Below are 15722 nucleotides of genomic sequence, written 5' to 3'. Positions count from 1 at the left end.
TTTGAGGGGTATGCATTGGGTGTCTGAGCTGTGTGCTTGTAGTTTAAACAGACAACTCTGTACATTCAACATGTCAATACTTCTCAAAAATACAAGTAGTGATGAAGTCACTCTCTTCTCTACTTTGAGCCATGAGAGATTGACATGCATATTATTAATGTTAGCTCTACGTGTACATTTAAGGACCAGCTGTGCTGCCCTGTTCTAGGCCAACTGTAATTTTCCCAAGTCCCTCTTTGTGGCACCTGACCACACGACTGAACAGTAGTCCAGGTGCGACAAGACTAGGGCCTGTAGGACATGCCTTGTTAATATTGTTAAGGCAGAGCAGCGCTTTATTATGGACAGGCCTCTCCCCATCTCAGCTACTGTTATGACTCATTTATTTCTTGCCACCCATTCTGAAACCGATTGCAGCACTTTTTAAGTGTTGCAGTCATTTCACACACTGTAGTACAGTGGGGCAAAAAAGTATTTAGTCAGCCACCAATTGTGCAAGTTCTCCCACTTAAAAAGATGAGAGAGGCCTGTAATTTTCATCATAGGTACACTTCAACTATGACAGACAAAATGAGGAAAAAAAATCCTGAAAAATCACATTGTAGGATTTTTAATGAATTTATTTGCAAATTATGGTGGAAAATAAGTATTTGGTCAATAACAAAAGTTTATCTCAATACTTTGTTATACCCTTTGTTGGCAATGACAGAGTTTTCTGTAAGTCTTCACAAGGTTTTCACACACTGTTGCTGGTATTTTGGCCCATTCCTCCATGCAGATCTCCTCTAGAGCAGTGATGTTTTGGGGCTGTTGCTGGGCAACACAGACTTTCAACTCCTCCAAAGATTTTCTATGGGGTTGAGATCTGGAGACTGGCTAGGCCACTCCAGGACCTTGAAATGCTTCTTACGAAGCCACTCCTTCATTGCCCGGGCGGTGTGTTTGGGATCATTGTCATGCTGAAAGACCCAGCCACGTTTCATCTTCAATGCCCTTGCTGATGGAAGGAGGTTTTCACTCAAAATCTCACGATACATGGCCCCATTGATTCTTTCCTTTACACGGATCAGTCGTCCTGGTCCCTTTGCAGAAAAACAGCCCCAAAGCATGATGTTTCCACCCCCATGCTTCACAGTATGGTGTTCTTTGGATGCAACTCAGCATTCTTTGTCCTCCAAACACGACGAGTTGAGTTTTTACCAAAAAGTTATATTTTGGTTTCATCTGACCATATGACATTCTCCCAATCTTCTTCTGGATCATCCAAATGCTCTCTAGCAAACTTCAGACGTGTATTACTGATGGTAGGCTTTGTTACATTGGTCCCAGCTCTCTGCAGGTCATTCACTGGGTCCCCCCGTGTGGTTCTGGGATTTTTGCTCACCGTTCTTGTGATCATTTTGACCCCACAGGGTGAGATCTTGCGTGGAGCCCCAGATCGAGGGAGATTATCAGTGGTCTTGTATGTCTTCCATTTCCTAATAATTGCTCCCACAGTTGATTTCTTCAAACCAAGCTGCTTACCTATTGCAGATTCAGTCTTCCCAGCCTGGTGCAGGTCTACAATTTAGTTTCTGGTGTCCTTTGACAGCTCTTTGGTCTTGGCCATAGTGGAGTTTGGAGTGTGACTGTTTGAGGTTGTGGACAGGTGTCTTTTATACTGATAACAAGTTCAAACAGGTACCATTAATACAGGTAACGAGTGGAGGACAGAGGAGCCTCTTAAAGAAGAAGTTACAGGTATATGAGAGCCAGAAATCTTGCTTGTTTGTAGGTGACCAAATACTTATTTTCCACCATAATTTGCAAATAAATTCATTAAAAATCCTACAATGTGATTTTCTGGATTTGTTTTCCCTCATTTTGTCTGTCATAGTTGACGTGTACCTATGATGAAAATTACAGGCCTCTCTCATATTTTTAAGTGGGAGAACTTGCACAATTGGTGGCTGACTAAATACTTTTTTTTTGCCCCACTGTAGCTGACATTGTAGCGGTATTGTTAGAGGGGTAAAAGATTGTTGTGGCAAAAGGCAGGTATTAACCTGCTGAAAGGAAAAGAGTAGGATAAAGTACCACTACCAGAAACACACATCAGTAGAAGAGACTGACTAGAGCGAAGCCTGTTGGCCAGTGGAGACTAGAGCGTAGCCTGTTGGTCAGATAGCCAGTGGAGACTAGAGCGTAGCCTGTTGGCCAGAGGAGACTAGAGTGTAGCCTGTTGGCCAGATAGCCAGGGGAGACTAGAGCGTAGCCTGTTGGCCAGAGGAGACTAGAGCGTAGCCTGTTGGCCAGATAGGCAGTGAAGACTAGAGCGTAGTCTGTTGGCCAGATAGCCAGTGGAGAGAAAAGATAAGACACACAATATCAAACACATGTCACAGCACAGGGGTAACCCAACCAATAATACCTCATACAATAATAATGCCAGAGCAATTGAATAACTGACAAGGATTTTTTGCAATATTCTGTATTACCTCCCAGTGGAGGAGTGCAGGGGGTATGAATGGGTGTGGGTGGGTATGTCTGAGTGTGTGTGGGGGGAATTCATAGACAATACAAAGGCCTCAAAATGTCCAAAAATCTTCTCTGACAAATGTAAATAGTCCCACACAAAATCAATAAGTTCAAACAACAATAAACAATAATTCTCACGCGAACTCCCTTTAACTAAAATGTCACACCAAATACAACTGGCAGGAGACTAATAGTCCAGCGACACTGAACATCAAAAAGAGCGCATAGGGAAAAAAATAAAGTCTGCTGCAGTGAAAAGCACTGGAGATAGACGGAAAATGAGAGCTGTTGACTGCAGGCTTACAGTGTGTCCGTCTGATACAGCTGATGGTTTGTTGGTTTGTTTTTCAAAGCTTCGCTAACAATGTTGCTACTACTCCATTCAAACAATGACAGGAGCTAAAAATAAACAAGAGTTGCACACCCTGTCAAACTGCCGCGCCAACCGAGAGCCAGAAGAGCTATCTTCATTTCCTCCTTCCTGACTGCTGATGCTTCCTTAAAGTGGCAGCGCACGGTGAAGGCTCCATGCAGGATTTAGCCACAATGTGTATAATGTTAAGTCATCAGCATACATAGACACACAGGCTTTACTCATGCCCGTGGCAGGTAATTAGTAAAGATTGACCAAAGTAAGGGGCCTTGACAGCTGCCCTGGGGAATGCCTGATTCTCCCTGGATTATGTTGGAGAGGCTACCATTAAAGAACCCCCTCTGTGTTCTGTTAGACAGGTAACTCTCAATCCACAGTATAGCAGGGGGTGTAATGCCATAACATATACAGTACCAGTCAAAAGTTTGGGCACAACTACTCATTCAAGGTTTTTTATTAATTTGTACTATTTTCGACATTGTACAACAATAGTGAACATATCAAAACTGAAATAACACATATGGAATCATATAGTAACCAAAAAAGTGTTAAACAAATCTAAATATATTTTAGATTCTTCAAAGTAGCCACCCTTTGCCTTAATGACTGTCACGATCTTGGAAATGAGCGGACCAAGGCGTAGCGTGAATTGAGTTCCACGTCTTTAATTACCAAATTGAAACCAGATACAAAATAACAAAACTTACAAAGACCGTGACGACGTAGTGCCCAAACACACTAACACAAACAATATCCCACAAACACATGTGGGAAAAATAGCTACTTAAATATGATCCCCAATTAGAGACAACGATTACCAGCTGCCTCTAATTGGGAATCATACAAAGCACCAACATAGAAATTATAAACTAGAATACTCCTTAGTCACACCCTGAACTACTACATCATAGAGAAACAAGGGCTCTCTATGGTCAGAACGTGACAATGACAGCTTTGCACACGCTTGGCATTCTCTCAACCAGCTTCACTTGGAATGCTTTTCCAACAGTCTTGAAGGAATTCCCACATGCTGAGTACTTTTTGGCTGCTTTTCCTTCACTCTGCGGTCCAACTCATCCCAAACCATCTCAATTAGGGTGAGGTCAGGTGATCGTGGAGGCCAGGTCATCTGATGCAGCACTCCATCACTACACTATCCGTCTTGGTCAAATAGCCCTTTCACAGCCTGGAGGTGTGTTTTGGGTCATTGTCCTGTTGAAAAACAAATGATAGTCCCACTAAGCTCAAACCAGATGAAATGGCGTATTTCTGCAGAATGCTGTGGTAGCCATGCTGGTAAGTGTGCCTTGAATTCTAAATAAATCACTGACAGTGTCAGCAGCAAAGCACCCCCACACCATCACACACCTCCTCTAAATGGTGAGAACCACACATGCAAAGGTCATCCGTTCACCTACTCTGCATCTCACAAAGACACGGCGGTTGGAACCAAAAATCACAAATTTGGACTCATCAGACCAAAGGACAGATTTCCACCAGTCTAATGTCCGTTCCTCATGTTTTTTGGCCCAAGCAAGTCTCTTCTTATTATCGGTGTCCTTTAGTAGTGGTTTCTTTACAGCAATTCGACCATGAATGTCTGATTCACGCAGTTTCCTCTGAACAGTTGATGTTGAGATGTGTCTGTTACTTGAACTCTGTGAAGCATTTATTTGGGCTGCAATTTCTGAGGCTGGTAACTCTAATGAACTAATACTCTGCAGCAGAGGTAACTCTGGGTCTTCCTTTCCTGTGGCGGTCCTCATGAGAGCCAGTTTCATCATAGCACTTGATGGTTTTTGCGACTGACCTTGAAGAAACTTTTAAAGTTCTTGAAATTTTCCGGATTGACTGACTTTCATGTCTTCAAGTAATGATGGACTGTCATTTCTCTTTGCTTATTTGAGCTGTTCTTACTATAATATGGACTTGGTCTTTTACTAAATAGGGCTATTTTCTGTATACCACCCCTACCTTGTCACCACACAACTGATTGGCTCAAACTCATTAAGGAAAGACATTCCACAAATCAACTTTTAACAAGGCACACCTTTTAATTGAAATGCATTCCAGGTGACTACCTCATGAAGCTGGTTGAGAGAATGCCAAGAGTGAGGCAAGGCAAAGGGTGGCTACTTGAAAATATATTTTGATTTGTTTAACACTTTTTTGGTTACTACATGATTTCATAGGTTTGATGTCTTTACTATTATTCTACAATATAAAAAATAGTGAAAAATTAAAACCCCTTGAATGATAGGTTTCCAAACTTTTGACTGGTACTGTACGTTTTTCCAACAGTACACTATGATCGATAATGTCAAAAGCCTCACTGAAGTCTAACAAAACAGCTTCCACAATCTTTTATCAATTTCTCTCATCAAATCAGTCATTTGTGTAATGCCCATGCATGTTGAATCTTTATAAGCGTAAAGTCTTAATTTATTTTCTGTAAAATACCTTTATCTGCTCAAACTGTTTTACAAAAGTGTATTAAGGTTGGTGGCAGGCTGATTGGTCGGCTATTTGAGCCCCCAAAGGGTGCTTTACTATTCCTATGTAACTTTTGCTTCCCTCCAGGCCCGATGGCACACGCTTTTTTGTAACCTTAGATTGAAGAGTTGGAAAGTAGGAGTGGCAATATCGTCCGCTATTATCCTCAGTAATTTTCCATCCAAGTTGTTCATATACAACAGTTTTTTCACCTCTTCCACACTCACTTTACAGAATTCTAAATTATACTTTTTTTTTTATTTCACCTTTATTTAAAACCAGGTAGGCAAGTTGAGAACAAGTTCTCATTTACAATTGTGACTTGGCCAAGATAAATGTAACACTCGTCTGAAGAAGAGGACCAAAGCGCAGCGTGGTACATGTCCATGATTATTTACTCAACCTGAACACTGAAACAAAATAACAACGTGAAACAAAATAACAACGTGGAACAAAATAACAACGTGGAACAAAATAACAACGTGGAACAAAATAACAACGTGGAACAAAATAAAACAGTTCTGTCTGATGCAGACACAAAACAACTACCCACAAAACACAGGTGGGAAAAAGCTGCCTAAGTATGATTCTCAATCAGAGACAACGATAGACAGCTGCCTCTGATTGAGAACCACACCCGACCAAACACAATGAAATAGAAAACATAGAAATAAAGAAACTAGAATGCCCACCCACGTCACACCCTGGCCTAACCAAAATAGAGAATAAAAACCTCTATGGCCAGGGCATGACAATAAAGCAAAGCAGTTCGACACAAACAACAACACAGAGCTACACATGGAGTAAAACAAACATACAGTCAATAATACAGTAGAAAAATAAGTCTATATACGATGTGAGCAAATGAGGTGAGATAAGGGAGGTAAAGGCAAAAAAAAGGCCATGGTGGCGAAGTAAATACAATATAGCAAGTAAAACACTGGAATGGTAGATTTGCAGTGGAAGAATGTGCAAAGTAGAAATAAAAATAATGGGGTGCAAAGGAGCTAAATAAATAAATCGGTAGGATAGTCAGTTTTACATGGGTATGTTTGGCAGCATGAGTGAAGGATGCTTTGTTGCGAAATAGGAAGCCAATTCTAGATTTAACTTTGGAATGGAGATGTTTGATGTGAGTCTGGAAGGAGAGTTTACAGTCTAACCAGACACCTAGGTATTTGTAGTTGTCCACATATTCTAAGTCAGAATCAATCAGTCACAATGCTTGTCTTTCATAATTTGATCAGTTATACTTTGATGTGTAGGTCTCGTGTTTGTTGCTGGCATGTCATGCCTAAGTTTGCTACTCTTGCCAATGAAAAAATTATTGAATTAGTTGGCAATATCAGTGGGTTTTGAGAATGAGCCATCTGATTTAATGAATGATGGAGCTGAGTTTACCTCCAAAGCTTTTTACTATCATTCTTTATATAATTTATATTTGTTTAATAGCATAGTTTCTTCTTTTTGTTCTGTTTCGTCACATGATTTCTCAAATTGTAGTAGGTTTGCCAATTGGTTGTGGAGACAGACTTATTTGCCATTCCTTTTGCCTCATCCCTCTCAACCATACATTTTTTAAATTCCTCATCAATCCACTGGGATGTAAACATTTTTACAGTCATTTTCTTAATGGGTGAGTAAGTGGCGTAAGAGATTTCATACATGTGTCAAGTGCAGCATCTGGTTGCTCCTCATTACATCAGGCATAAGGGTCAACCTAATTCTCCTAACCTGCTACGTTAATTATCTTAACCTGCTGCATGAATTCTTCTAAACTGCTTCCAGTCGTAGCTGTGTGGCATGTTTTTAGGGAATCTCAAGCACATTTTAAATTCACAAACGGTTGTCTACAATCAGCAGAGCTAGAAGAGGAAGCGAGACACCCAACTTCCTCATTTTCTCTTTACATTACAGTCAATGTAAGGAGGCGGCAGTGGTTAGCCTAGTGGTTAAAGCATTGAACTAGTAACCGGAAGGTTGCAAGTTCAAATCCCCAAGCTGACAAGGTACAAATCTGTCGTGGTGGTTCTCCCTGAGACACCAATGCAATAGCGTCTGGGTAGCTTTGATCATTTTAATCTTTATTTAACTAGGCAAGTCAGTTAAGAACAAATTCTTATTTTCAATGACAGCCTAGGAACAGTGGGTTAACTGCCTGTTCAGGGGCAGAACGACACATTTGTACCTTGTCAGCTCGGGGATTTGAACTTGCAACCTTCTGGTTACTAGTCCAACGCTCTAACCACTAGGCTACCCTGTTTATTTTAAACATTTAGCAGACACCCTTTTCCATCACTACTTACAGTAGTGAGTGCATACATTGTCCATAATGTTCCTCTATGGGAATTGGACCCACAGCCCTGGCGTTGCTAGCGCCATGCTCTACAAACAGTTCCCACGCGAACATTATTGTGCATTTCATTTTATTAATCTTGCACTGGTACTTCCTGTATGTAGCTCCATTCTTGTGTGATCTGGTACTTCCTGTATGTAGCACCATTCTTGTGTGATCTAGTACTGGTACTTCCTGTATGTAGCTCCATTCTTGTGTGATCTAGTACTGGTACTTCCTGTATGTAGCTCCATTCTTGTGTGATCTAGTACTGGTACTTCCTGTATGTAGCTCCATTCTTGTGTGATCTAGTACTGGTACTTCCTGTATGTAGCTCCGTTCTTGTGTGATCTAGTACTGGTACTTCCTGTATGTAGCTCCATTCTTGTGTGATCTAGTACTGGTACTTCCTGTATATAGCTCCATTCTTGTGTATTTTATTTAAATCATCGTGTTACTATTTTCTATTTATTTTTTAACTGCATCATTTGGAAGGGCTGGTAAGCAAGCATTTCACGGTAAAGTCTACACCCGTTGTATTCGACAAATAAAATGTGATTTGATTCAGTGTTGGATGTTTCTCACTTGTTCATCTGGGGAATTAAAACAATAAATTAAACTGTACAATTCCCCAAAATGATCTCACCAGATACAGGATATTTTATTTTTCTTCTAATAGCTACTGCTGCCATCACAGCTACTACCACCACCACCACCACAGCAGATATTATTGCTATGGGAGGGGAGGTCTGTGGTCCACATTCAGAGTCGGACCAATGAGTTCCAGGTTTAATTTGCTGAAGCTTCAAGGTATCACATCTATAATAGGAGAAATAGACCACTGGTAAATTGACAATGTAGTCATCCAACATTCAGTTTTACATTATGAAAACTGTTTGCATATTGCAGTATATAGTTTATATTTTGAAGGAAAATATAATTATTCATGAGCCACACTTACTGTGTGTGTGGCTGGCAGGATGTAAATGATCCATCTGAATAGGTGTCACCAGTACAGTCAGAACACACAGTATCTGTAGATATTGTTCCTGCATCAACACAGGGTGAAACTCATTAAGGATCCTGACTTGAGATATGCTTAACTCATGATTGCATAAATCATGTACTGATGTCAATGGAAGATTTGCATGAAGACATACCTGTGTGACTGATGTATTGACCAGGTTTACAGTTGCTGTGTCTCTGGGCTGCTCTACAACCCTCCTTAGTTGGGTCTAGACAGTAGAACCCCTCCAGTGTCCCACAGACAGTGTCTGATGAAGGTCTACATGGCTGCCTTACCTTCAAACCAAGGCCAGGGTCACAGTTTGTACACAGTATGCATGCTGTAAGACCACTGGGTTCATCAAGGAACGTGGAGTCGGTACAGGGGACACAGGAAGTACTTGTAAATTCTGTACAGTGTTTATGTACCCGGTTTCCTGTGGGATAAAGGTCAGTGTCATGGATTGATTGGTATTGAAATGTATTTTCTTCATCATAATCCATATAGTATACAGAGCTGGTCCTTACCTGGTGAACACACAGGACAGCATTCATCACCTGTTCTGTACTCTGCTCTACCACATGCAATAGAGCGCTGAATGGTTAGAAGTGAACACAAAATGATAGCTAGGTTCATCTGTAAATAGAGAAAAAAAACACATTACCACGATTGAAAAATAGGGAGGGGGGGGGGGGTCACACATTGACGAAGCAGGGTTGAAGAGAGTTTGGGGTTAAAGTAGAGATGAGACTGGAGGAGAGGAGAGTTCAGATTGACAGTGTAAATAGAGAGAAAGCATAGTTAATATTTCCATGTTTTCATCATACATTCAGTAAGTAAATGTAAGTGATATTAGGAATTTACTCAGGTGAATTCTTTTCAAAGATTTTTATATTGATAATTTGTTTTTGAAAGGCCATGTCGCTTACTAGTAGATTTGACTGTTAAAAGACTAAACAGTTTTCAAAACAAGAATTCAACCAAAAGTGCCGTGTTCAAATACCCAGACTTGCATTTTAGGTAAGCGAAAATATAATGTTTTATGGTATGTGACATTTTCTTGCTTTCAATTCCAGGATGTTATACTAATTTCGGCTTTTCATCTAGTAGACTTAGAGAATCGTCTTTCCAGGCCTACGTGTTTGACAACAGTTGATAATGAGACGAGGGGATGAGATGTACCCAAATGAACAAAATGGCAGGAATCAACACAATTGTGTATTATATGGCGCATTCTCAATATGGGTGAGCCTAGTATGTTGCTTACTGCATTCATTTGTACTAAACTTTACACTGTAAATAGTATGGAGTAAAATTAGGACACAGTATGTAGCCTAGTTTTAGTAAGTAGTAGTAGGAAAGACAGATTTCAGACACAGCCAGTGTGTATACTCTGAGCATACTATCTGGTGCCAAGTTCTGCTGTACCATGAAATGATGCCAAGCTACGAAGCATTACAAAACCCAAACGTTTAACTTACTATAAATATCAAGCTTTGAAACTGTGCCATGGTTCTCTAATTCCAATCAGTTTATATTGGACGATGCCTTTTCGTTGCCACAACCTGAATGCCAATCACCAAATGAAAGGACTCCCCTTCATCTACACTGATGGAAGTGGATTTAGCAAATGACATCATTAAGGGATCATAGCGTTCACCTGGTCAGACGCATGGAAAGGGCAGGGGTTCCTACTGTTTTGTGTTCAGTGTAAACGTTTTTGGTCATATTGGCAGAAGATTCCACCCAAACCCTACTGTTAAGCTGGTTTACACTGAGCTTCCCTGGGGTCAGAACGCAACCATGGTCACATAGAGCCCCACACCATAAGGTGACTTTTATCAATATATTTGTCTCTATTTACTCTCAGATACGAAAATGCTAATTAGCATCACAGTAGACATCATGCAAAACTACAAATCCCTGAAAGCTCCTGCACGTCATCTCTCGCTGACACCTTTGCTAACAGGTATTGTGTACATTTAAAACTTTCACAAGACAGTTCACAGAATTATCCATTTAAAGACATTTTGACATTTATTCCTTGCTACATTTAGCTAACATTAGTTGATCCAGAGATTCTTACCTTTGCCTCGATTCGGCAGTCTCATCCAGATCATTATGGCATTTGTAGTTCTTAATGATAGCCAAATTAGCAGCTAGCATTTCATTTTGGGGGGGTAAATATAGGAGAAGATATTGATAAAAGTCACCTTGTCCTAGAGAGATTTACAGTTATCAAAACGTCACGTCAGCCTACATGAAACACAGCCCTTATTTTAAGTGTTTCTAAAATCTCCTATGGGAAAAATGAATGATGGAAAAACGATTGGAACCATTTTCCTGTTTGACCGCTAGGATTTATGGGTATTATGACTCATACGGTGGTACTCTATAAAAGACAACTTAGAGCCGGCCCGAGATATGGGTCAGAAAATTTCCTTCAATGCATGGATGGTTTAAACTGCATTCTAATGACTTTGCTTATGGAAAACCAGAGCATGCTCAGTGGAAATATGAAATGGAAGTTATGGAACTGCTTATGTTATGGGAAAAACACCAAAATGAAAATTACAATAAATGTGGAGAATGATAGGCTACATTTGCATCCGTTGGCCATCAAGTAGGCTATTAATTAATGTGCCATTGTAGGCTACTGTAACCTACCATTTGATAAAATAAATATGTTGAAATGACGATATCACTGGAGTCATTTGACATCCATTTGTGCCACTTGTGTAGGCTACCTACAATAAATAGCCTATAACTTAAATGTATTGTTGTTGTAGCCTTGTATTATTATGAATGGCCATGTTTAGTTAATGAAATTGAAAGTTATCATGATCATGGAAGTTATTGTGATCATGGTCACAGTTCTATCGCAATTGCCGACCAGCTGTTATTAGAATGCATTTGATTGACGTGAACAGTCAGTCAGATTAGGCTACAGGGAACAACAAAAAAGCATTGGCCTTTTCAGTTCATATCCATATGATTAATATATGATTCGGTGATTGAAATTACGACCCCATCCTCAGTAGCCTATTCCAGCAGGGCACCAGAAGCACTTCTTACCTCCAAATCGCCTCGCTATTCATGTTGAATAAATGAGTCTGTCAATTTCAACTAAGCAAGATGCTAAATCGTTCATTTTACATCATGCCTAGGTTACTGTAAGCTATCGGGCTATAGACTACCTGCATCTAGCTACCTAAACTGCGTTGCGTCGTGCCTTACTGCTTAAAAATAGCAGTCAAACGTGCAGTGGTGTAAAGTACTTTAGTAAAAATATTTTAAAGTACTACTTAAGTAGTTTTTTGGGGTATCTGTACTTTACAATTTATATTTTTGACAACTTTTACTTTAACTTCACTACATTCCTAAAGAAAATATTGTACTTTTCTCCTGTACATTTTCTATGACAACCAAAAGTGCTTGTTACATTTTGAATGCTTAGCAGGTCAATGGTCAAATTCACGCACTTATCAAGATAACACTTGGTCATCTCTACTGCCTCTGGGCTGGCGGACTCACTAAACACAAATGCATCTTTTGTGAATAATGTCCGAGTGTTGGAATGTGCCCCTGGCTATCCATACGTTTTAAAAACAAGGTAATGGTGCCGTCTCCATTGCTTAATATACTTTTAATTTTGATACTTAAGTATATTTTAGCAATTACATTTACTTTTGATACTGAAGTATATTTAAAATCAAATACTTTGACTTTTACTCAAGTAGTATTTTACTGTCTGACTCACTTTTACTTGAGTAACTTTCTATTAAGGTATCTATACTTTTACTCAAGTATAACAATTGGGTACTTTTTCTATCACTACAAACGAGTTAAATCGACATTCATTGATGGAAAATGTATTTTTATTTCTATTGTGACATTTTTCAATTCCTTTTAAACACATTAGTTCGTAAGAATGACTGTTTTGATGGAAAACCGAATGTAGCTTCTTACGTTGTTACAATTTACATTGATATTCCTTCTTAATTCGCTCAATAGCGTTATAGAAAAAGGGTTTATCGGCGAAATGTGGCAACTCGTCTCTTGCTGCGAAAACACAAATTTAGGCTAGTTTTTAGGCCTTGTGGGCGGGTATTGAGTGGTTATTGTGCTACAAATTTAGCTGGACCTGGCAACCCTGCCTGTACTAGGTAAAACAACACTGTCCATCCAGCCTCTTGGTGTTTGTCTTTCATCATACATGTAGATAGCCTAATAAAGTAGCTAGGCTAGCATAATGAAGGTACAATGTAGATAAGCTACAAAACAGCTTGCCCTGTTTACTAACTTAAAATAATACTTTAGTTGGTAACGTGAGCCCCTTAACCCTCGTTTTTTAATTGAGTTTGCGAGTGTTCAATTATGTTCAATCCGAGGCCTGAAACGCCCCATAATTCAATTCGCGATGATTGTACATCCGCTAAGAAAAGTCAGCAAAAACGTAACCAGGTTTCGTGTGGAGAATAAACTACACATCAAAGAGGCTGTCACTCCAGAAGATGCTGCTGCAAGGGAAAAACTCTGGCCAATGGTAAAAAAAGGCTAGAGAAAAAGGGAAGAGAGCATTTTCAGTGGCCCTTTTGCATTTATCGATGGAAAGAAGCTCGATTGCCAGGACATCAAGTGAATGTCATGAGAGTACTGAATGGTTTGAAAACACTGCTCAAGTATATACAGTAGCTACATTAACCTGAAATTGATGTTATCTTCTAAGTCAAATGAAAACGTTAAGAGTTAGCTAAATCACTTGAGTTTAGTTGGTTATTTTTACATTCACCCCATTTTATATCACCAGGTTTGTAAATGTGAATACGGGTTCATCATATTGATCACACTGTAAATACCTCGGTTTAGGGTAGTCCAGTTCTTTCTCTAAGCTCAGGTTTCCTTATTAGCTCCCTAGATTACTAGTTAACCAGTTATTCATATCACTACTGTATTTGTCTTCTTATTTTTATTAGATTTTTGTCAGGTTATGCAACGTTTTGAATTCAATGCACTACATATTGTATCTCTAAATGCCAGGTGTTTACGAAACATAACTACAAGAAAATCACTTTTTATTTTGTAAACACTCTGTATGCAGATTTCATTCTACTCCAGGAGACTCACTCCTGCGATTTAGATTCTAATTTTTGTAAATCACAACGGGGAAATACTGTTTATTATAGTCATGGGTCTAACCACTCAGCTGGTACTATGATATTGCTTCATAAGTTTAAAGGTGATATTTCAGTCTTGTATGTCCAGAGATGGGTTATATTGATCTCCGAACTACATAATGATTGTTTTATTATATACAATGTATTTGGGTACAACTCTTACTCTTCAAAATAATACTTTATTTTTGAATCTTGCTAATAAGCTTACTGAGCTGCAAAACAAGTATACAAATGCATGGCTTATAATAGCTGGAGACTTTAATGCAACACCTGATAACTCTTTAGATAGATTTTCACCTAGAATAATAGCTGAAAAGTCTCAGAATAGTGACATCATCACCTAATTTTGCAGTAAACTGACAGTGATCGATACATGGCAATTCTTTAATGTGAACTCAAACTAATACACCTGGTGTTATAGGTCAATGACGGCCAGATCCAGAATGGATCTGTTTCTCATCCCCCCCCCCCCCCCCCCCCCCCCCACACACACACTTTTACAGAATGTACAAGAAGTAAATCATAAACATGCTCCTTTGACTGATCATAAAATTATATTCTTGAAGTTAGAATGTTCTGAAAAATCTAGTGGCATTAGAGGATACTGGAAACTGTCACGTGTGCTCCCTCTCCGGCCTCTAGGTCACCAGGCTGCTCACCTGTCATCATCGTTACGCGCAACAGCGCATTATGACACTATGACACCCTGGACTCCATCACCTCCTTTATTACCTGCCCTATATATGTCACTCCCCTTGGTTCCTTCCCCAGGCGTCATTATTTCAGAAGCTTAATAATTCACTCCTAAATTATCCAGTCTTTAACAAGAGTATAAAGAACTTGATCATAGACTCGTTTAACTCAAATGATTTAAAACCAAAGCATGGAAGTAACTGGGAAATATTTAAATTCAAGGTAAGGTCTATTGCCATTACAACGCAGTAGGGAATTAAAGAAGCAAACATTTTTGAAAGAAGATGAAAGAAGTTTATGAATACATGTAATGTTCTTTCAGAAAAGGGTACCATTTCAACAGAGGAAGAAACAGATTTGAATACATCTTGAATAGAACTAGATCAAATGTGAATTGATTTAGCTAAAGGGGCCTTCATTACATCTAGAGCAAAATGGGTCGACGAGGGTGAGAAAAACACAAGATATTTTTTTTGCTCTTGAAAAAAGGAACTATAAGAGAATCTCTTTCTGCCTTAAATATTGACATTACCTTATGTAAATATTCTTTCTATGAAAATGTGTATAAATCTAATTTTAATGGGATTGAATGTGAACATTTTATAAAACATGTCCATGGTTCAAGTCCATATGTGAAGAGGAGTTTTCTATTGTAGCGATTAGAAATGCCCTCTTAAATCTATGAAGAAGGGAAAAGCACCTGGTCTTTCTGTGGAATTTTATTTACACATTTGGGAACATTTAGAGGGACCAGTATTTAACATGTTCCAAGAATGCCTAGTGTCTGGGTAGGTTCCTTGTTCCTTGTCAATCATTTGCTTATTGGTGAAATCTGCAATCAGACAATATCTTTAAGTAAATCAATCATTCATTTATTACTGCAATGGTTTCATGAAAGGTCTCCACATTTTTTTATTTAACCAGGTAAGTTGACTGAACAGATTGGGAATTTAGCCAGGACACCAGGGTTAACACCTCTACTCTTACAATAAGTACCATCGGATTTTTAGTGACCACAGAGAGTCAGGACACCCTTTTAATGTCCCATCCGAAAGACGGCACCCTACACAGGGCAATGTCCCCAATCACTGCCCTACATTATTTATTTATTTTAGATCAGAGAAAAGG

At 39.2% G+C, this 15722-nt stretch overlaps 2 protein-coding genes across 10 annotated transcripts in view; both read right to left on the bottom strand.

Annotated features, from left to right (window-relative positions):
- tnr5 (Tumor necrosis factor receptor superfamily member 5) overlaps positions 1–15722 on the bottom strand; it is a gene marked incomplete at its 5' end in the record, with an annotated part of 1066050 nt that overhangs the window by 1002187 nt on the left and 48141 nt on the right.
- LOC110532774 (tumor necrosis factor receptor superfamily member 14) overlaps positions 8247–15722 on the bottom strand; it is a 40815-nt gene continuing 33339 nt past the window's right edge. For 6 of the 9 annotated variants that reach the window (XM_036988846.1, XM_036988849.1, XM_036988850.1 and 3 more), the window contains one exon: positions 8248–8537. In XM_036988846.1, coding sequence (XP_036844741.1) covers positions 8333–8537 — 205 coding nt within the window. In that variant the 3' untranslated portion in view covers positions 8248–8332. Of the gene's footprint in view, positions 8538–15722 lie in introns of all 9 variants that reach the window. The other 3 variants (XM_036988848.1, XM_036988851.1, XM_036988855.1) reach the window with 1 other exon arrangement.

Source organism: Oncorhynchus mykiss, chromosome 9 (assembly GCF_013265735.2).
Source record: "Oncorhynchus mykiss isolate Arlee chromosome 9, USDA_OmykA_1.1, whole genome shotgun sequence".
Lineage (NCBI taxonomy): Eukaryota > Metazoa > Chordata > Actinopteri > Salmoniformes > Salmonidae > Oncorhynchus > Oncorhynchus mykiss.
The sequence above is the reverse complement of the archived record's forward strand: the minus strand, read 5'-3'. Positions and strand labels throughout refer to the sequence as shown.